The sequence below is a fragment of the Myotis daubentonii genome, chromosome 3 (assembly GCF_963259705.1).
Source record: "Myotis daubentonii chromosome 3, mMyoDau2.1, whole genome shotgun sequence".
NCBI classification, from domain to species: Eukaryota; Metazoa; Chordata; class Mammalia; order Chiroptera; family Vespertilionidae; genus Myotis; species Myotis daubentonii.
In genome coordinates this window covers 209,624,854-209,646,507 of record NC_081842.1, presented here as the reverse complement: position 1 = coordinate 209,646,507, position 21,654 = coordinate 209,624,854, and the positions used below count along the sequence as shown (strand labels likewise).

The following is a 21,654-nucleotide window of genomic DNA, read 5'->3' as shown; positions in this document are numbered from 1 at the left end:
CAGCTGTTCTAGGATGAAAACATTGTGGACTTGTAGGTAGAAAGGGCTCCCTGAGGTCGCTCTGCCCCAAATATCCCTCATTGAGCATTTAGGGAAACTGAGGCCCAGAGAGGGGGGCAGTGCAGAGACAGCCGTGGGACTTAGAAGCCAGGTCTCCGCTTTCTCACGCCCTTCCACACAGTGTAGTGGATCCTTCCGCACTACATGACTAATGGGTGGGGGGAGAAAAGCCACCCATTCTTGAGCACCTACTATGCGCCTGCTGCCTTCATCAGAGTTTGCCCACCCTAACCAACCTTCCTACTTTGGACCTAAATAATACTGTAGTCCCCCCTTATCCACGAGGGACATGTACCGAGACCCCCAGTGGAGGCCTGAAACCGTGGCGAGTCCTGAACCCTATGCAGGCTGTTTTTCTCTATGTGCACACACCCATGATAAAGTCTAATTTATAAATTAGGCACAGTAAGAGACTAATGAGAAAAACAAATAATAAAATGGAACAATTATACCCATATGCTGTAATAAGTTATGTGAATGTTCTTTCTCTCTCTCAAAATACCTCATTCTACTCGATGCATAATGCGGATGTGCCGGACAAAGGGGTGATTCACAGCCCAGCTGGGACGGAGCGGGGCGGTGAGAGATTCCATCGCGCTGCTCAGAACACCCGTGCAATTTGAAACTTAGGAATTGCTTATTTCTGGAATTTTCCATTTATTATTTTCAGACCATGGTTGACCGTAAGTAACTGAAACCATGGAAAACAGAACTGCAGATAAGGGGGGGGGAACTACTACACTAGCTCATTCTCATCGGCCATCCCCCTTATAGTTACACAAGTTTGTGTTTGCAAACAATGTGCAGCCCATAGCAGGCACGCCACAAATGCTCGCCTCCACTGCCCAAGACCCGTTTAACACAAGCAGGGATTGACTCCTCAGGCCGACAGTAAAGCCAAGACACGGCCCCAGGGAAAAAGATGTAAATAAAAGCACAGGAAAACGAGGTGAGTCCTTGAAACTCCCCTGTCCCTTGGCCCGAAACAGGGATTTATGACTCGGATAATTCCCCGTGCTTTACCTGGCGTGCGTGGGCCTGTGTGTGTGCGTGTGGCGTGCCAGTGTATTTTCCTAGTAATAAAACCCTCAGTCTGGAGAATAAATTCGAGCAGACAGTTTTACCGACAGTCTTTTTTCTCCTTTGTATAATAATAATAATTTAAAAATAGGAGTGAAATTTGAGATTGAGACGATAAGGGCTGCCCAATTTTAGGAGCAGATAGAAGGGAGGCGAGGCTGTGAGTCAACCGGGCAGGACGCCCCCGCTATCATGGAAGAGAAAATCCTCCAACCTCCCCTTCTGCGCATCTGAGTCCCCCGCTTACAGAGCTGCCGCTGGAGCGAGGAGGGGCTGGAGGCGGTGAGCCCACCCACAGCCTCTCTCGGCCTAGTGGGTGGGGTGTGAACTCTGCTCTAGGAGCCAGAGCTTTGCAGAGTCCAGTGTGGACCTCAGCTGAATCCCTTTGCCTCTCTGAGCCTCAGTTTCTTCATCTGCAAAGTGGGAACATTATTGTCTAATCTCACTTTTCAGGGGCATTGTGGGTCCACACGAAGGGGTGGGCCTAGAGCAGGTTTCTTGCCCTCGGCACTGCTGACGTTTCGGGCCAGATCATTCTTTGGGGGGGGGGGGGTTCTGGACATCGTATGATGGTTATAGTGTCCCTGGCCTCTACTCTAGATGCCAATTGCTCCCCTCCCCAGTTGTGACGACCAGCACCGGATCCAGACATTGCCAATGGCCCCCAGCTAAGGACCCGGGTTTAAGGGTCCTTTGCTCCTCTTCCTCCCTCTTCTCCTTGTCCCCTACTTGGGAAGCTGGCCTCGTGTTGCAGAATAGGCAAGGGAGAGGCTGAGAGGCCGTGGTGCGGGCTTCCCAACTACATGAGTGGAGAGGCCTCCTTATTCTGTTTGTGTGTTGGTTGGTTAATCCTCACCCGAGGATATTTTTCCCATAGATTTTTAGAGAGAGTGGAAGGGAGGGGAAGAGACACTGAGAGAAACATCCATGGGAGAGAGACACATTGATTGGTTGCCTCCCGCATGTGACCTGACCAGGGCTGGGAATCGAGCCTGCAACCAAGGTACATACCCTTGACCGGAATCGAACCCAGGACTCTTCAGTCCGCAGGCCGATGCTCTATCCATTGAGCCACATTGGCTACGGCTGGGGCCTCCTTATTCTTTAGGAAGATCCATACGAAGGTAGGCGTGCCTGGAACACAGCTGGTGCTCAGTCAGTGCCGGCTGGACTGCACTGCATCTGTCTAAACCAGTAGCAGCACCTCCTGGGCCTGACAGCTGTGGCCCAAGTCACCTTGGGCCCAGATGTGCCCAGAGGGGCCCAGCTGCACTCAGGCCAGCCCTCCCAGGAGGGTGACAGGTCCAAGCTCAATGCCCAGCCAAAGCAGGTGGGGGAGAGGCTTTCAGCGTCCCCCACCCCAGCCCCTTGGAGAGCCCCGGCCCCGGCCACCACCCTCCCAGCCCCTCTCCCCTGCCTCCACACGCAGAGCCGCATGGAGCTAATTCCACTTCTCCAGGCCCAGGCATGAGGCCTCCGTCGCAGGCTGTGAGCCCGGAGCCCAGCTGAGTGGCGAGAGGCTGCAAGCTTTCAGCCTATAATAGAGTTGCTGAGACAAGCGGAAAACTGCAGCAGAGTAAACAGATAAATAATTGAAACAGTGACAACACATACCTTGCTGCTTTGTGGAGTAACACTTTCATTAGCGGGAGGCAGGCGGTGGGGATGCGGGCGGTGGGGATGCGGCGACGGCAGCTGGGAGCCAGGGACGCTAGGGTCTTGCTTTTAATCTGCTGTGAGCAGCTGGGCACCTGAGCAGCTCCGTCCTCCGGCTCAGGCTTTACTATTGCCTCCTGGGTCCCCTGGCTTCTCCGGGCTTCGTGTTCCCAGGTGAAATGGGGGGACCTCCTGGCCTGTCCCAAAGGCAGCCAGGGGAGAGCAGGTCCATCATGCTGCCCCTTCTCTCCATCCCCCATGCCAGTAGACTGGGTTCTCAGCCTTCTCCCAGGTCCCCGGGCTCCAACGTGCCCCTTGAACCAGTCCTCACCCACCACTCAGGCCAGAGGGCAAATCTGAAACCCTGCGGCCCCGTTGCCCCTGCCCCCACCCCAGGAAGCTGGGCTCCTTTGCCTCCATGATCGGGCACACAGTTCTCTCCCCAGGGCCTCCTCACGCCACGACTTGCTGCCCTGGCACCCTGAATAGTCTACTTTCACTGTTATTTCCTGCCCCAGGACCTTTGCTCCTGCTGTCCACTCTGCCTGGAAGCACTCGCACCATTTGCCAGGCTGTCTCCTACTCTTCCTTCAGAAGATAACTTAAATCTCTTGCTCCAAGAAGCCCTCTCTGATGACCCTATTCCCAGGATGGGGGCTGCCCTCCTCTGGGCTCCCCTGCCATTCTGGGCCCACCCCTGGCAGGCTTCATCAGGAGCTATTGCAATGTAGCTGGTTTGTGTTCCCCATGAGATCTTTGCTCCAGTGGCTGCCCTTGGCGCCCAGTCCCCCTTCTCCTTCTGTCCTGCCTGCCCCCACCCTCCCGCCCCGGTTCTGTCTCTTCTCAGGCGGGGATGGTGTTGGGATCAAGCCGTGACTCTGCGGCTGACTCTGCAGAATGCATCCGCACGCGCTGGCTGGGTGTGCAGCTCTGTGTGCCAGGCTGACCAGGGGGCCGCAGAAGTGGAGCCCCTGGCGCGGTGGAAAGAGGGCGAGAGAAGGGCCAGCTCTGCTGCTTCTCAGCTGTAGGACTTCCGGAAGCTGCTGCACTGCAGAGCCTCAGTCTGCACATCAATAAAATGGGCATGATCTGGGCGGTTCCAGTGACAGCTGCAACGGGAACCCAGGGCGGTGGGCTCCCTGGCTTCTGCATCTCCCCAGTGCCCGGAGCCCACCGCTGCTGGAGGAAAGGGTGGCCAGTGCTGGCTGCACGCTCACCTGTGGCTGCCTCTGTGCTCCGTTGCAGGTGATGGATGGCGGCACCATCAAGCAGAAGATCTTTACCTTCGACGCCATGTTCTCCACCAACTACTCGCACATGGAAAACTACCGCAAGAGGGAGGACCTGGTGTATCAGTCCACCGTGAGGTGAGGGGCAGGGGCCGGGGACCAGAGGGCCACCTCTCCACCCCTTTTACATCCTTCGCACAAGGTTCTTAGGGGGTCTCAGGACCACCCTCCATGGGCTTGGAAGGCCAAGTAAGACTCTGCTCAGAAGGGAGCCCATTTCTGGAGGGAAGAAACAAGAAGGGGTCAAGTCCGACCCCTGCCACACGGAGCAGACCCCTGACAGCCAGCCCCTCCCGGGTCCTGCAAGGCGGGCTTTCCAAGCCCTGTTTCCAAGCGAGGACACTGAGGTCCAGAGAGGGTGAGCAGTGTGCCTAAGGTCACACAGCCAGGAATGCCAGAGCTGCGGTGGGAACCAGCTCTGCCTGGCTCAGAAGCCCACGGGCCCCAAACGTGGCAAGGAAAACAGATCCTACATCGCGGGGCCCAGGTCAGAAGCGGAGGCAGGACGGGCAGAGAAGAGGCCTCGGGGATGGAGAGACAATTCTTCTCCCCCTTTCCCAGAAGACTTTCAGGGCACTGATTCCATGCCAGGCCCTGCCACACACCCCCACTCACTCCCTAAAAGGCCCCAACCCCTTTATCTCTCTGACCTTCACACGCACTGGGCCCTCTTCCCAGAGTGCCTGTCCCTGTGGTCACCTGGGCAACTCCTCATCCGCCCTCAGAACCCAACCCAGGTTCCTCTGTGGACGCCTTCTCTAGACCGCCCTTCACCCCAGCAGAACTGATCTCCCCCAAAGCCTATGGCTGCCACCCCTCCAGGACCTGCCCCCCACAAGAAGGGGACCTCACCACATTGATGAACAGTAGCTTCACACCAGCGCTGAATGCGCACAACTTCACACACACACACACACACACACACGCATGCCCTTTCACACAGCCAGCTGCTTTGCCTGGTAGAGAAAGCGCAATCTCAATCTGACTGGGCCACACTGGGCGCACGGGGAGATGCTGCCGCACACACAGGGGGTGCACTGTGCTTCCTGGGGGGCCTCTTACACTCCCACTCTGTTCCTGATGCCTGACCCTCCACTCCCCACACCTGGGTTGCTTCTCCTTTCTGTGACCATGAATACCAGGAGACGGAGCAGGTGCCCTTCGCCCCTTAACCTTGTACCCTCAGCTCCCACACAAGGCCTGACGCACAGTAGGTGCACAAGGAAATTTGCAAATCTACTGGATGATCCTGGGTTTGCTCCTTGGCCCCTTGGGCCTCAGTTTCCCCATGCGTAAAATGAGGAAATGGGATGAGAGGTTTTTAAAGGGTACCTCCAGCCGGCACAGGGACTCCAGCAGGCGGCCCCTCCCTGGCCACGTCTGTACGACTGGGAGGTGGGTGTGATCCTGGAGGGCCTTGCTGGGTCCCCTCCTCTCTGGCTTTGTGCTGGGAGGCAGACCCCGCCGCCTGCTGGGGAATCCGGTGAGAATGTGGGTGCAAAGGGGCTCTGAAGGGCCTGGGGGCACGTGGCCACACAGATGCCCTCACTCGTATATTTACAATTTCTCCTGCACCCGCTTCCAACGAGGATTTGGGGCGCCTTAAAACATTAAAGCACTCCCAAGACCAGCCCTTGGCCATCAAGATGAAAACGGAGGCAGACACTCATTTTGGAGAAGAAAATAACTATTCTGGGACCCACAGATGAGTTTACATCAAGTGAACATTTGAATCACCCCCAAGCTTCCCAGAGCCCGCCCCTGCCGCCCCACCCCTGCGTGGTGACCCTGGTCTCTGAGACCCCCAACCCCCACCCAGGACCCCAGCCTATCCATCATTCCTAGTGCCCCACCCCTGCCGCAGGTATGGTCTCCAGGGTGGCCAGAACACCAGCACAGCAGAGCCCCACCCTCCTGTGCTCAGTCCCTGTGCCTGGGCTCCAGTGGACAGCATGGGGGTGGGGGTGGGGGTGGGGAGGTAAGGCCAGGGCAGAAAGGAAGAAAGGAGCAGACCCTCCAACCCTCCAGAGTCTAATCCGATTCCACCAGCCCCAGGGGCGGCCTCACTGGAAGAGCAGCTTCTTGAGGCTGCAGGGCCCCATTAGGGCTGGTGGTGGGGTGCGCCCGGGACTCCACATTTACATATAAATGAAGATATTTACAAATTAATGCATATCAACTAGAGAGAGTCCCAGCTCCACAGCTGTCTCAGCCACTTCCTCTTCAGCTGGGGAGAGGGGAGAGGAGGCTGAGAAGATGAGCAGGAATTGGCAGAGAGCCCTTGTTTCCTGGGCAGCGGAGAGGAGAGGCTGCTGGGGACTCCCTGAGCTTTCCTCCGCTGGTGGGGTTCCGGGGGGATGGGCGTCCCGGGGCGGCAGGGCTTCTGTCCCTGCGGGCGGCGAGGGGGGGCGTGCAGGTGTGGCACACCTTGGGCAGGTCCCTGTCAAAAGCCTTTCTAGTTCTGAGCTTCAGAACCCAGAACTCCCTGCTTGAAATTGGCAATAATTTATTCCTTCGGAGGGTTTGTAATTGAGCACCTCTAGGAGCCTGGCGTGATGCGAGGTGCCTTGACCCAGAGGTGCAAGAAAGGCGGGGAGGCGGGCAGTAACCTAGGAAAGCGAGACATAAATAATACGGCACTACACGTCCCACCAAGGATGACCTGCAGGATGCACCCCTGTGGGCCTCTTCCCTTCCTGCTCGTTCTCCACCCCCTCCCAGCTGCCCGGGACACCCTCACAAACAAGCCGCTCACTCAGAATCCTTGTCTAGGGGTCTGCTGCTCAGGGGCCTCCTAAGTGGGGAGGGGGGTACGGTGTGGGCGACAGTCCCACCAGCTGGCCGCCTGCACACCCACCCTCTCACGCCCTGTCTTCGCCTCCGTTCACCTGTTACACCAGGCCGGCACAGGTATGAGCAGACTGGTGGACCTGATCATGGAGATGGTTATGTGGGCAAATTCATTGGTTCCTGCAGAATGCAGCTACCCCAGATGGCAGTCAAGACCTCCCTAGAGGTCAGGGTGAATCCCCATGAGCCTTCAACCACCCCTGTGCCACCGCCCCCCTCCACACACACACACACAGATGCTGTGCTTTCCATTTCCCAAAACCCTTTAAGGGCCCTTGTTCCATTCCATCTGCCCAGGGCGTCATGAGGAGCACTGGGCAGGTCTCTCTGGCTCTAATTTGTCAGTAGGAAAATCTAGACTCTGGGAGTTAAGTGTTCTCCTGCCCCTTGCACTCCTCGCCCATCTTTACTTTGCCAAGGCTCTACTCATCCTTTTAGATTCAGCTTAAATGGCACCTCCTCCAGGAAGCCAGTCCTGATTGCCCACACTGGGTCAGATCCTCAGTGTACTTCCCCTTCACGCACTTACTGCCCAGACACTAGGGATTCAGAGTCTGCCTCCCCAACAAGACCAGAAGTCCCATGAGGACAAGGATTGGGTCTGATGTCTTCGCCACTATCTCCCCAGTCCTCAGCCTAGCACACCTCCCTCCCCCCCCCCCAACACACAACACGCATGTTGTGAATGATTTGAAGATATTTGAGGGGTGGATGCGTTAGTGGTGGAAGCTGTGGCGTTGGATGAATTAGGAAGGAGCAAGCCAGGCCTCTGTGCCTTCCCCCATCATTCATCACGGAATTGAGCAATTGCTATATGTCAGAGATGGCGCTGGAAATAAACTAGCGAACAAGATGTAATCAGACCTGCTCTCGTGAGGTTTACGATGTAGCAGGTGAGTAGGGACAGACTATAGAAATATGTTTAGAACAACAAGGAAAATATTTACAATTGGTGACGGGTGTGCTGAAGGACATGAGGTCGTGTAATAGAGAATGAAGAATAATGGGGAGGAGGACTACAGGGCTTCTCCTAGAAGAGACATTTAAACAAAAACCTATGGGCTTAAAAGAAGCCATCCAGACAGCGCTGGGGGTCGGAAGGGCATTCCAGGTAGAAGGCACAGCAAGTGCAAAGGTCCTGAGGTAAGAAAGACCTGGCCGGATCTAGGAGCTACTTGGCCAGAGCTCAGGAAGTAAACTGACGTTTATTCTCAGCGTCCCGGAAGCCACTGTGATACGTGTTTTGTAAAGTTCACCCAGGTTGCTGAGTGGAGGGTGGGTTGGAGGTGCGAGGGCAGGACAAAGCCCTCCTCGGAGGAGCCCGGGGAGGGGGAGATAGGTTTCTTCACAGGCCTCAGGGCTCCGTTTCCAGCTCTGAGTGAAGCTGGCGAGGGGAGCTGGAAGCCCACCTGGGCTGGCAGGGCCAGGAGGCAAACCCAAGAGGGGGCCAGAGAGCCAGCTACGGGGTCTGATTTCCAGGCCTGTCCCCCCAAAGCTGACTGAGCTTGGGAACAGCTGGGTGGGGGGGAGCCGAGGGGGTTTGTGGAGAATGTGGGAGCACCGTGATGCCTTCCTAATTCTTACTGATCAGGGGAGGGAGGTGTGGGAAAAATCAAGTAAATGAAAAAGGGAGCCTTGAGGATCGAAGATGTGGAAAGAAACGCTACTTCCTTTATTACTTTGAGATGCAGCCGTTCACGTATTCACTCAACAGGGCATATTGAGCATTTGCGGCATGGGAGGCACAGCGCTGGGGGCTCAGAGCCGGGGGGGAGGGGCGCTGAGGGGGGCGGGCACGGTACCCCGAGGGGTGAGAACGCAGCCCCTGCCTCCATGGAGCACACAGCCCACCCCCTCTCCCAGCCACCCGTAAGCTCCTTCATCTTAGTAACCCCAGAACCGACTTGCCATTTCGGGAGGAACAATAAATATTTGTGGGATGAAAGGAGAGAAAGGGGAGATAAAACAGGGAGATAAATAGCTAACAATTCAAGTAATAAAGTGATAGCTGTCGCAGGAAAGATTCAGATATAAGCAGTGAGGCGTCAGAGATGGAGGGACTGGGGAAATCATGGAGACGGTGGCATTTGAAGTGGCCCTAGAAGCAGAAGTAGGTCTTGGACAAAGAGCCGGGGCAGGCGGGGGGGGGGGGGGGGGGTTGTGAGGGGGAGGCAGGGAGTCTAGCCAGAGGGGAGGGCGCTGTGTGCCTGAAGGCCTGGGGGCGGGAGGCTGACGTCCTGCGGGCGGACAGAGGTTCCACAGCAGATGCCCTCTGGAATCCGTTCAAACGGAAACAAATGTAGTTGGCTTTTTAAACAGACGCATTAACTGTCTGGTCCAAAGAGCTGAGAGGTTTGTTTCCCTTTGAAAAGTTAAATGTCCCTTCTGAGTCCCATCCATTAGTGCGCCGGGCAAACTCTTCCTTCACAATGGGCACAAAGAAATATGCGTCCTGACCCTTGTTGGTTTCAAAGCCTGAATCCCACAGCTCACTACTCCCTCTTCCTATTGTCCTGAACCATACGTCTCTTTTCTCCGAGATATACATAACACGTGCCTCTCACACATGAAATCGCCATTCATTTCTCCGGGCCTGGGGACACTCGGCACACACATACATTGAATACCTACTGTGCGCCGGGCTTGCGCTAGGCACTGGGAAAACAGGGCAAACCCATACCCTGTCCACATGGAAATGACTGTGGAGATTGCCCCACATTCCTAATCCACTATAAACCCATTCTTCCCTCCCCCACCCAGAAATCTCCCAGGAACTGGAAGGAGCCGGAGGGAGACTGTAAGGGTAACCGTGAGCCCCTTTCAGCGCGTTATTCCTAACAGGTAATGCCTCTCAGTAGCATCAGAATTGAGCGCCCCGGGTCTTCCACCCCATGTGGGAGTCAGGTCCCCATCTCAACCCTAGGGGGCGCTGTAGGAGTGAGGGCTGCAGTTCCCCTCCCCGCCACCAGGGGAATTTCAGTCCAATTCTCCCCCCAGCGAGGACAGGCTGCAAGGTAGTTACCTGAGCAACCACCCCCCCCTCCCCCGGAGTCTGCACCTCTGCACCGCAGGCCAGTCCCCGGACCACCTGCATTAGGATCACCTTGGAAGTTGCTTTAAAAGACCAATTCCGGGTGGAATTCGATTCCAGTGGTCTGGAGCAGGGCCTGGAAATAGTCTTTTAAAAAGTCTTCCAGGTGAAGACGTTGGCAGTGAGATCTGGAAAGCTCTGCTCATACAACACTTCCATCTGCTCCGCTGTGCAGATCTGGGCCAAAGAACTCAGCAGGAAGCTGCAGGCACAGAGAATTCTGGTTCTGCTGGCAGCCGGCGATGGACCACTGTCCTGAGCCCCGCCTGCCCCCCAGGGCCAGACCCACTTGGGTTGAAGATAACAGAATAGGTGGACCAGCCAGCGAGACCTCCAGTCTAGAGTGACCTCCCAGGTACTGACCAGTCCCCCAGCCTGGGCCACCCCCATGTCTGGCCGCCACCATTAATCAGAACGACACAGCTGAGTGCCAGACCTGAGCTGAGCTTCTCAGGAAGTGAGGCCATGGCTGGAGGGTGCTCTTTCTGCAGCTCCCTGCGAAGGCATTGCCCCCTGAGTGTGCCCATGCTCCCTGAGTGTGCCCACGCCCCCTGAGTGTGCCCACGCTCCCTGGGTGTGCCCATGCTCCCTGAGTGTGCCCATGCCCCCTGAGTGTGCCCACGCTCCCCGGGTGTACCCACGCTCCCCAAGTGTGCCCACGCTCCCTGAGTGTGTCCACGCCCCCCGAGTGTGCCCACACTCCCCAAGTGTGCCCACGCTCCCTGAGTGTGCCCACGCCCCCTGAGTGTGCCCACGATCCCCAAGTGTGCCCACGCTCCCCAAGTGTGCCCACGCCCCCCGAGTGTGCCCACGCTCCCCAAGTGTGCCCACGCTCCCCGGGTGTGCCCACGCTCCCTGTGTGCCCACGCCCCCCGAGTGTGCCCACGCTCCCCGAGTGTGCCCACGCTCCCCGGGTGTGCCCACGCTCCCTGTGTGCCCACGCCCCCAGAGTGTGCCCACGCCCCCTGGGTGTGCCCACGCCCCCTGGGTGTGCCCACGCCCCCTGGGTGTGCCCACGCTCCCTGAACCAAAGTCTTGCTGAACCCAATCCTGGGCCTCCCACCCCGAGTACCCGGTAGGGAATGCAGTCACCAGACCCCCTCTGTGTCAGGCCGCAGGTGGCGCTCTGCAGAGGCCACCAGATCTGCTCCCAGCCTTCCCCCCTGGGCCTGTCTCCCAGGGCAGGGACCCTCCCTCCTTCATCTCTAGGTCCTCAATGCCTGGCACAGGGCCTGGGTTGGAAGTCCGGGGCCTCAGTGCAGGTTTGTTGAATCAATAGGCTGACAGGTTATCCAAATGTGGAATTACCATTTCAAACAGTCAGCAGAACGCTCTCCCATCCATCATCCGCTTTAACCCTCACAGCATCCAGGGGAGGCGGGTCTCAGGCTCATCGAGTCCTGCCGTGCTGTACAGCTGATGACACGGAGAGCAGAGAGCTGCAGTCACTTGCCAGGGTCTCGCCATTTGCACACGGTAAAGCCTGGGTTCGTCCCCACGGGCGGTTAGAGCCATATTGGGTCCCTGAGTCGCTGGGGCAGAGTCATTCAACAGTCATCGAGTGCCCACCCTGTGCCAGGACCAGTACCAGGCTCTGAGGACTCGTGACTTAGTGAGGGCATGTGACCTTGTGTTTCCACCCTGTATGCACATGTGTACACACAGGTGTGCACGTGCACATGCGTACACACACACACACACACACACACACATGCACACTGGATACCTGGCCTGAGATGCTTGGTGCCTCCAGGTAGGAAGCTGCCAGTCAGTCACCACCTTAACAATCGCCACCGCCTGGCAGCCCAGGCCCCTGGGTGCTCTGGCCTGGCCACCAATGATGCCAATCCTGGCTCCAGAGTGGGGCTCTCAGAGCCTCTGCCACCCCAGCTGGCAGCCCCCGTTCCTTTGAGATGCTGAGAGGTCCGGTTACCTGACCAGCCTCTGCTGCTCTGCCCAGGTTCCCCATGGAGGGCACCCTCCGGCTCCCCGCCTCGCCGCCGCCCCTTCTCCTCATCCACGTCTCAGCTTCCCGCTTTTCTCCTCCGGTGGCTCCTGTCCTCCCTGCCTTTTTGGAGCCCAGTCATGCTTCCAGGCCCAGCTCAAATGCCCTGCTCAGCACAGCCCCCCTCAGTGCCCCCCTCCCCGAAGGTCAGTCCTGCTCCGGGAGCACCCTGACTGGTGCCTCCGCTCTTCTCACGCTGGTTGCCAGTACCCACTCGCACAAGTGCTGTCCGCACGGAGGCCATGAGCGCCCAGTGGGCAGGGCCCAAGGTCACTCACACGCCGGCCCTCGGCACTTTCCGGAGGGATGGGCACTGCCCCCCTCCTCCCAAGCCCCTACTCCCCACCAGTCAAGGTCGATTCTTCTCCTTTTGTTCCTTGACTTTCAGCCTTTTCCGCTGCTTCTATGTGGTCCTTCCCTAGGTGATGCTCTTCTTTTCTTCATTTCTCCCACTCCGGGCCTCACCCTGCCCACATGGGCCTCTCCCCGCCCCCCCCCCCCCAGCACAGCCTGGCATCTCTTGGCTTGGAGCCCCTCTGTGGCCCAGAACCTCCCAGCAGCACAGACCCTGGATCTCAAGACCCCAGTAGCATCTAGGCCAGTGATGGCGAACCTATGAGACGCGTGTCAGAGGTGACACACAAACTCATTTTTTTGGTTGATTTTTCTTTGTTAAATGGCATTTAAATATATAAAATAAATATCAAAAATATAAGTCTTTGTTTTACTATGGTTGCAAATATCAAGAAATTTCTATATGTGACACGGCACCAGAGTTAAGTTAGGGTTTTTCAAAATGCTGACACGCCGAGCTCAAAAGGTTCGCCATCATTGATCTAGGCGGTCCCTGTTCCACATGGGGGGGGGGGTTGTTGTGGAGGGGGGCGGGGTACTTCTCTGTGGTTGGGTCTTGGGTTAGTGGAGACCTCTGAAGCAGGGGACTAAGGGGCACGCTGTTGAGTCCACAGCGGTCACCAAGCAGTCCTCCACCCCCCGCCCCCCATTCTCTCTTTGCCCCCAGACAGACAGGCGGCCTCTAGGACTCCTGCTTCACTAGCCTTTCTCTCCTGGGGAGGGACGTGCTTGCAAAGCTGTCTGCTGCCCTCTGGTGATGTATTGGGCTATTGCAACCAGAGGGGTGGTCCCCTGCCTGTGGCCGCTCCCCACCCATTACCAAGAATGATGGGTCTTGTCCCTCAAAAGTGGGGACCTCCTTTCTTCATCGCTAGGGCCTCGGGGCCCAGCAGGGGTCTCAGTGGAGATTTGTTAAATTAATGAGCTGACAGGTTATCCAAATGTGGAATTATTATTTCAAACGTTCAGCAAAACTCTTTCCCATCCATCATTTGCTTAAACCCTAATGACAATTTTATGGAGTGCCGGTCTCAGGCCTTATTCACGGGCCTCAAGCTCAGCCCGGAGAGAAGTGAGAGCCCACGAGCTGGGAGGGTCTCCATCGGGCAGGACGTTTTCCCCGGGGCCTTCCCAGGGAAGGCGCTGAGCCCGTGCTGACGGAATGGGGCGTCTCGGGGGTGACCCCTTTTCTCCTCTGGGTGGCGGTTTGCTTTTACCAGGGGCCTTCTGGAGACAGTGTCTTCCCCCAGGATCACCCCAGGAATTGCAAGTGCCGTGTCCGGCTGCAGTGTGGCAGGGCCGGGCAGGTGGTTCTGATGCATGTCTCGTGTGCTGCCACCTCAGACAAGGGCTTGCCCTGATCCCTCACTTGCTGTTGAAAGCGTGTTTCTGTTAGCTGTAGACCTCAAGCAACAGGGGTACCTGGGGCAAGGGGCAGGAGGGGCTAGAAGGGGTCTGGAAGGGGGGAGATGTAATAATTTCAACAACAAAGATTTTTTAAAGGCACAGGGGTACACAAGGGTGGTGAGGTCCCTGCCCGCCCCTCCCCCCCCCCCGAAAGGTGACCTTCCCGGGGCGCTGCCGGCAGCCCAGGGACAGTCAGCGGTGGGGCTCTCTGCAGCCTGGATGGCGAGATGAGGCAGCCACGCAAAGACCGGGAGTGAGCATTCTGGAGGAGGAGAAAGCGGAGCCTGAGAGGAGGGGAGCTGGAGTGTCCACCAGGAGCAGAGAAAAGCCGGGAGCAGAGGGGCTGGGAGCAGATGAGCCCTGCGAGGAGTTCGGGGGTGAGGGGAGCAGTCGGCACAGGCAGGGTCTCATGCAATGAACTTGGCTGGGCATAGGACTCACCTTGTCAAAAACGGATTCTCATGCCATGGGTCTGCCACGGGGCCTGATCGTCTCCCAGGTGGGGCCAGTGCTGCTGTTCGGGTCTCAGAAACCCCCAGGGAGCGTTACACACTCCCCACACGCCCGCCAGGCCCAGCCCGGTAGTGAGAACGTTGCCGGTTGACCTCCCAGGTGATCCCACTCTGCAGGGCAGGCGAGAGCCCCCGTTGCAGAGCATTCTGGGCCGTCAGAGCCCCACTGAATTGTGGTCTAGGAGAGGTGAGGAGCCGTCACAGTTGCATTCGTTTCTGTTTGTGTGTTGTTAATAGAACCCACCTGAGCTATTGGGGAGGCTGGGAAGTGGAGGGGAGGAGAGGGGAGGGGAGGGGAGGGGAGGGGAGGGGAGGAGGGGGGAGGGGAGGAGAGGAGGTGATGGATAGTGGGTGGGGGTGGGAGACTTTGAAAACAGAGCTGGCCTGGCCAGACTCATGAATGGACTGGAAATGGCAGGGCGTGTGTGTATGTGGGGGGGGGGGGGGGGGCGGGGGACTCAGAAAGAGACAAATTGACAGTGTCCTCTAGGGCGAGGGTCATGGCATGTAGGTGGAGGGGCGTTCCTTTCTGAAATGGGGGAGACCCATGAGGACCAGCTAGGGCTGGGGACAGCGTGTAGAATTCTCAAGTTCTGTTTGGACTAAGTTCAGGCACGTCTCTTAGACACCAGAACAGAGACGGTGAGTAGGGAGATGGAAACACGGGGTGAGGGAGGGGTTGTGGTCACAGATACAAGGGTGGGAGCCGGGTAAAGTCACTGTCCCCTCCCAGACCTGGGAAACGCAGCCAGCATTCCCCTCGCTCCGCAGAACACCAAAGCCCAGAGACTGGGGGTGACTTCCCCAAGGTCACACAGCAAGTCGGCTACGGAACTAAAACTCAACTTCTGACTCCCAGATGGGGCGGCTTCCACTCCGCAGAGCTCAGAGCAGCTCCCCCCGCCCCCACCCCACCCCCCTGGCCCCAAGCACAGTTCCAGGGACAGAGTTGCTGAGACGGCAAATAATTTATGTCTCCGCAGCCAGAAGACACGAGCTGTTAGAAATTATCTGCACACGCGCACGCGCACGCACATTATCCTCTTCCTTCTGAGTAAAAAATCAGTAGCCGGCTGTCAGCTTTATTACTAATTACACAACTACTTTATTGCTGGTATTTAAAAAAACTGAAGGCTAAAAATGTCCGGGAAAGACTTAATTTAGTAAACAGTTCAGAACAAAGTATTTGTCACTGTGGTATTTCTTCACATTAGAATTCGCTCCGGGTGATTCAAACCTCCCCTTTACTATATTATTGCAGTTTAATAAAGTTCCCAGGTTCTGGGAGAATCTTCTTCGCCATGGAAGGTAATTGTGTTTCAGGAGGTGAGGGTTGGGTGGGATTGATGGAGAAGGGGGGCGGGGGAAGCGGGGGAGCCCAAGGGTCCTGGAAAACACAGTGGGGAGAGGGCGGGAGCGTGAGTGCCCTGCTGAGCTCACAGTGGATGATGGACAGACAGATGGGAGGACGGACGGAGGGACGGAGGGATGGAGGGAGGGGTGAATGGATGAATGGAGGAGGCGCTCCCAGCCGAACCACCAGGTGGTCGCTCAGCTTAGTCAAGGAAAGGGAGTCACCTAAAACTTGCCATCGACGGAGATAAAGGAGAGAGGGTCGGTGGGCCACTGGCTTTTTGTACAAAAGGGCACCTGTCACCTCTGTGTGCACATCACAGAGAAAGCGGCTGAGCCGGTGAAGCTACACCACACAGGCTGCAGGGCGTGCAGGCAGAGGGGCAACTGGAGAAGGTGAGCGACTTGCCCGAGGTCACACAGCTCAGTGGCCATGGAGGGAGCTGGGCCTCAGGCTTCCTGGTGTCCAGTCAGGGGCTACCTTTCCTCCCAGGTCCCCACAGCGTGCGTCCTGTCTGGGCACCTCCAGGTTCCTCCCACACCCAGCAGCCAGGTGAGCATTCTCCGGTGACATTATACTGTGACCCCTGCTGTCTGAAGCCCTCCAAGGGTGCCCTGGCTCCCGGGGGAGAGAATCCCATTTCCTATCAGGCCTGCAGGCCTCGTCTGTCTCAATCTCCACTCTGCCCTCTCCCTTACTGTCCTCAGGTCCCCCTGACTCTGTTGGCAGCTTGCTCCTACCTCAGGACCTTTGCACATGCTCTTCCTCTGCTAGGTACACCCCTCTTCCGTCCCAGGTCCCCAAGCAAGTGTGACCTGCACAGAGGCCTCCCCAGCCCTGGTCTGGAGGAGTCCCCACGCCCATCCCGGGCACCCTTCACCCTTTGCTCCTGTGGGCTTGTTAATATCCAGTAGGACTCTCTCCTTTGTGCTTCTGAATAGGTTTCCCTTTTTCTTCTCAAAGGCCACCCTGAGGATGAGGACTTGGTCCCTCTGGCCCTCTCCTGTTCCCCCCCGTGTCCAGAGCCAGTGGCCAGTCAATATTTCTTACGTGGATAAGTGAACTCACCGTCAGAGGGCCGGGTTATCACACCACTGCCTGGGACTGAACCAAGAGCCCTGGGTCTCAGATAGAGTCTAGTCCAGTGATGGCGAACCTATGACACGTGTGTCAGAGGGGACACGCAAACTCATTTTTTGGTTGATTTTTCTTTGTTAAATGGCATTTAAAATACAAAATAAATTTCAAAAATATAAGTCTTTGTTTTACTATGGTTGCAAGTATCAAAAAATTTCTGTAACACGGAACCAGAGTTAAGTTAGAGTTTTTCAAAATGCTGACACGCTGAGTTCAAAAGGTTCGCCATCTCTGGTCTAGTCCCACGTCTGCCGTGAAGCTGCAGTGGGAGACTTGGCCAGACACCCACTTCCCTGAGCCTCAGTTTCGCTTTTTCCCAGTGCACTGACAGGAGGGGCCCGGGTGATGGACAGCCCTCCCAGCTCTACCCCTCTCCGCCCCTTCCTCAACACACTATCAAGGGGGACCCGGCCCCCAGGGGACCCGGCTGGGGCCTGGAGGCAGAGGCCTTGAGTCCGAGACAAGCTGGGAACCGTCCTGAGTGCCAGTCGCTTCTGTGTGTGGCTCTCGGGGGAGTGGCTCGCTCTTGCTTCGGCAGTTTACTCGTGAGCTGGGCTGACACTTCTAATTATTGTTTGGAAAGGTTTGGGGAGGCTCGGTTAATGGATTACATATTTCCTTCCCCGACAGGGCATTTGTTCAGTCGTGTCTTTTATTTGTCCCCTGCGAAGTTAGTGTTCCTGGACGTGTCGAGTATTTTGTGGGGACCATGGGACGAAAGCCCGTCAGAACTCTCCCCCCAGCTCACCAACCCTGCCAGGGGGGCTTCTGAGCACTTTAATTGAACTTCCCCGGACCTTTGCCTCCCCACGAGGGTGATGAGAGAGCCAGGGCCCTGGGATCCGAGGCCTGGTAACCATGCCAACGCCAGTGTTAACAAGCTCCTACTGTGTGCCCTGCCCGCTGTAAGCACTTTACAGGCATTGACTCGTAAATCCTCGAGATGCAGGTGCTGTTACTGTCCTCATTGGTAGGGGGAAGGGAAGTTCAGAGAGGTTAAGTGACTGGCCCGAGGTCAGAGGCGGGGCGCTGGCTCTCAGCCGCTGCTCTGTGCGTGTTCGGGCGGCTTGGGGTACGGGGTACAGGACCCCCAGCACCTTGGCGCTGGTGCAGCTGGTGGGCCGCAAAGGTTTTTCTCTGCCAGATGCTATTCGTGGTGACGCTGGGCAGGACTTGGAGCCCGGGCTACTTCATTGGTAAGAAACGAATGATGATTTTAGCTCCCCAAGCTGGGTGAGGGTTGTAGGAATGCTTAGCTTCAAAAGCCCTCATGTCTAGCACACAGTGGTATTAAGTGAAAACAATAGCTGAACCCCCTGGCCGGCTGGTTGGGCGGCGTTCCCTGCACTGAAAGGTTGTGGGTTCGATTTGTGGTCAGGGCACACACCTAGGTTTCCGGTTCGATCCCCAGTAGGGGTGTTTAGCTCCCAAGCTGGGTGAGGGTTGTAGGAATGCTTAGCTTCAAAAGCCCTCATGTCTAGCACACAGTGGTGTTAAGTAAAAACAATAGCTGACCCCCCTGGCCGGCTGGTTGGGCAGCGTTCCCTGCACTGAAAGGTTGTGGGTTCGATTTGAGGTCAGGGCACACACCTAGGTTTCCGGTTCAGTCCCCAGTGGGGGTGCATACGGGAGGCAACTGGTCGATGCTTCCCTCATACATTGATGTTTCTCTCACTCCCACTATCTCTCTCCCTCCCATCTCTCTAAAATCAGTAAAATACATTGGGAATTTTTTAAAAAATAGCGGACTCACAGGTGCTTGTTTATAATATACTTCTAATGTGTATACCTTTTCCATATATTCTTCTGTATGAGACACATTTTATGCCATGATGTCAAATGATAACAATAATAATGACAATAATGGAGTGTAAAGGTCGTTGACTCACAGGAGGCTGTCCTCCCGTGGTCTCAGGTGCCTCTCTCATCACCTTTCCCTGGTGTGACCACCCCTGCAGGAAGGAGGGAACAGGTGTGCACCCGCCCTCATAACCAGGGAGGAGACAACCACTGTGAGTCCTTGTTGCAGATGGAAAAATGAGGGCCTGGGAGGTTCGGTGTCTTGCCCCAGGTTAAGCACGTGGCAAAGGGCAGAGCCAAGATTTGAACCCAAGCAGCCTGCAGCCAGGTTCCTGTGCTTCTCCACTAGGCCACAGCACCCCTGGTCACCACTGGCCTGTAAGTCCATTCCCCTGTTCAGGTGGTGCCCGAGGGAAGGGTAGGGAGTATGGAGGAGGGGGCCGGGCTTTGGGGTGAAGCAGACAGGAGTGGGGAGCCCAGATCTGCCCTTCAGAGCTGTGGGACTTTGGGCAGGTCTCTTGGCCTCTCTGAGCCCCCTCCCTCACTTCCTGGACCAGGGGGCTCAGACCTACTCCGGTGGCCATTGCATCCGCTGTGGCCAGCTTGCGGCTGAAGGTCTGCCTTCTTTTTGCCTCTGCAACGTGCCCACAGAGGAGGCGAGTGATGAGGTCTGGGCCCGAGAGAAGGCGGGCGGAGGTGCTGAGGTCTGATGGCGTGTATACCCGGGTGCCCTGGGAGAGACGGCGCTGATGAGAACAGAGAGGGCCCAGCATGCGAGCTGATGAGGAGAGGCGGGCGGGCGGGAGCTGCCTGGGCTGCGTCTCTACACCATTAGCTTTCCCTGCTCTGTTCCTTTCTGCTTGCCCAGGCGGTGATGCCAGCCTGTGAGATCGGGGTGGGGAGGGCCATGTGGAGGCCCTGCCAGCTGCTCTAGCTGCTGATGGGACGAGGGGGGGGCCCTGGACTCATTATCAATCTCTTTAGATGCCACTAAAGGCCCCCGTGCTGCCCATGGCTGCATGCATCTCATCCCTGCTCAACATGCCCCACCCCAGCCCAGGAGGCCACAGAACCGACTCCCGCTGCCCTGCCAACTACTTTCCTGCTACATCAGGGTATAGCAGGCACGCAGGAAGGTGCTTAGACTAAAAGTCCAGCTCAGGGAATCAGTACACACACATACACCCCGGGGCCACCCTCCGTCCAGCTCGCCCCTGTCGCTCCCGCTAGAAATTAGCCTCCTCTTGTCTCCCACCCAGGGCCCCATCTCCAGCCTGAGGCCGCCTGAGGCAGTCGATGGCTATTTGTTGAAGGGGTGAATGAACCGACTGACCCAGCGGACGGGGGATAGGAGCGGCCTGCGCGGGGCCAGGGTGGTTCTTGGGAGATTAAATGAGATCACGCTTAGTTAGGTTTCAGCGCAGCGGGCGCTAACTCTATCAGCATTAGCTGTTGTATTAATTTCTTATTGCTTCTGCCGCAAAGCACCATAAACCTAGGGCTTAAAACAATACAAATTTAATGGCTCAGAATGCTGGAGGCCAGCAGTCCTACATGGGGCTCCCTGGGCTAAAACCGGGTGTGGGCAGGGCAGGGAGGCTCCGGGGGAATCTGCTTCTCGGCCTCTGGAAACGTCTAGAGGTGCTCGCACGCCTTGGCTTGGGGCTCCTTACAGCAATGGCATCGCCCAACCTCTGCTTCTGCCGCCGCATCTCCTTCTCTGACTGCCCCTCCTGCCTCCCTCTCATGAGGACCCTGTGATTTCACTGGGCCGCCTGGATGGTCCAGGGTCATCTCCACGCCCCAGGATCCTTACTCACACCCGCAAAGTTCCTTTCGCCATATGCAGGCTACCACTGCCTTCTTCCCTCTGTATCTCCAGATCCCTCTTCAGGGTCTGGCGCACAGTAGGTGCTCAGGAATTCGGTGTGAGCACCTTGAGGGCAAATCGATCCTGTGCCCCAGCTCTCTGGGGCTGGACCTGGCAGGCTGGGGACGCAAAGGCGTTTGTTGAACGAAGCAGACTCATTAGGTCAGTGATGGCGAACCTATGACACGCGTGTCAGAGGTGACACGCGAACTCATTTTTTGGTTGATTTTTCTTTGTTAAATGGCATTTAAATATATAAAATAAATATCAAAAATATAAATCTTTTTCCTACTATGGTTGCAAATATCAAAAAATTTCTATATGTGACACGGCACCAGAGTTAACTTAGGGTTTTTCCAAAATGCTGACACGCCGAGCTCAAAAGGTTCGCCGTCACTGCACTAGGTGCTGCGTGGGACCGGGAGGAGGCTACCTGGCAGAGGAGGGAGGGCCTGGGGAGGCCAGGCCGGTGAAAGAGAGGAAGGAGGGGCCAGCTTAGGGAGGGCTTGGGCTCCTGATGAAAGGTGTTTCATTTGAATCCGTCACAGTGTCATGGAATTGGACCTTGGTTAGGAAGAGTAAAGCTGAAATATAAGGAACGCTGAAGACAGGAGGTAGCAGATAGGAGTCGCCCTGGAACTTGGCTCCTGGCATCTACTGGTAAATCCCACCTCTGCCACTAACTGGGATTGGGACCCCAGGCAAGCCACTGCCCCTCTGTGCCTCGGTTTCCCCATCTCTGAAACGGGATGCTAATAATAGCGTCTCCTGGGTAGAGTGCTTGTGAGGCTTCAATGAGTTGGCAGAGCTCCTAGAACTGGCACGATGTACGTGCCATCGGATAATGGTGATTGTGTGCTCAGCACCTCCCAGGAATGGTGGCCTCGGCCACAGTCACCAGCACCGCGTACGGAGTCCCTGTGAGCAGCCAGGCAGGGTGCTGGGCTGGGGAGACGCTGGGGAGCAGTTGGGCGCAGGCCCTTTTCTTAGGTTCTCGATGACCAGGTGGGAGCGAATTATTATTGTTCCCATTTTATGGGTGAGAAAACCGAGACCTAGACCTGCTACGTGCTGGGGGGCCCGTAACTAGGAAGCAGGGGAGCTGCCGTTTAAAACCAGGCAGCATCTTGTCCTCTGCCTGTCGCCTTTCTGGCTCGCGGCCCCAGGACCGAGTCTTTCTGGAAAACTT

The 21,654-nt window shown here is 56.7% G+C and overlaps 1 protein-coding gene across 2 annotated transcripts in view; it reads left to right on the top strand.

Annotated features, from left to right (window-relative positions):
- Positions 1–21,654, top strand: part of IGSF21 (immunoglobin superfamily member 21) — a 212,655-nt gene that overhangs the window by 137,463 nt on the left and 53,538 nt on the right. The window contains exons 1-2 of one of the 2 annotated variants that reach the window (XM_059691029.1): positions 854–1,009; positions 4,042–4,163. In XM_059691029.1, coding sequence (XP_059547012.1) covers positions 4,045–4,163 — 119 coding nt within the window. In that variant the 5' untranslated portion in view covers positions 854–1,009; positions 4,042–4,044. Of the gene's footprint in view, positions 1–853; positions 1,010–4,041; positions 4,164–21,654 lie in introns of those variants that run through there. The other variant, XM_059691028.1, reaches the window with a different exon arrangement.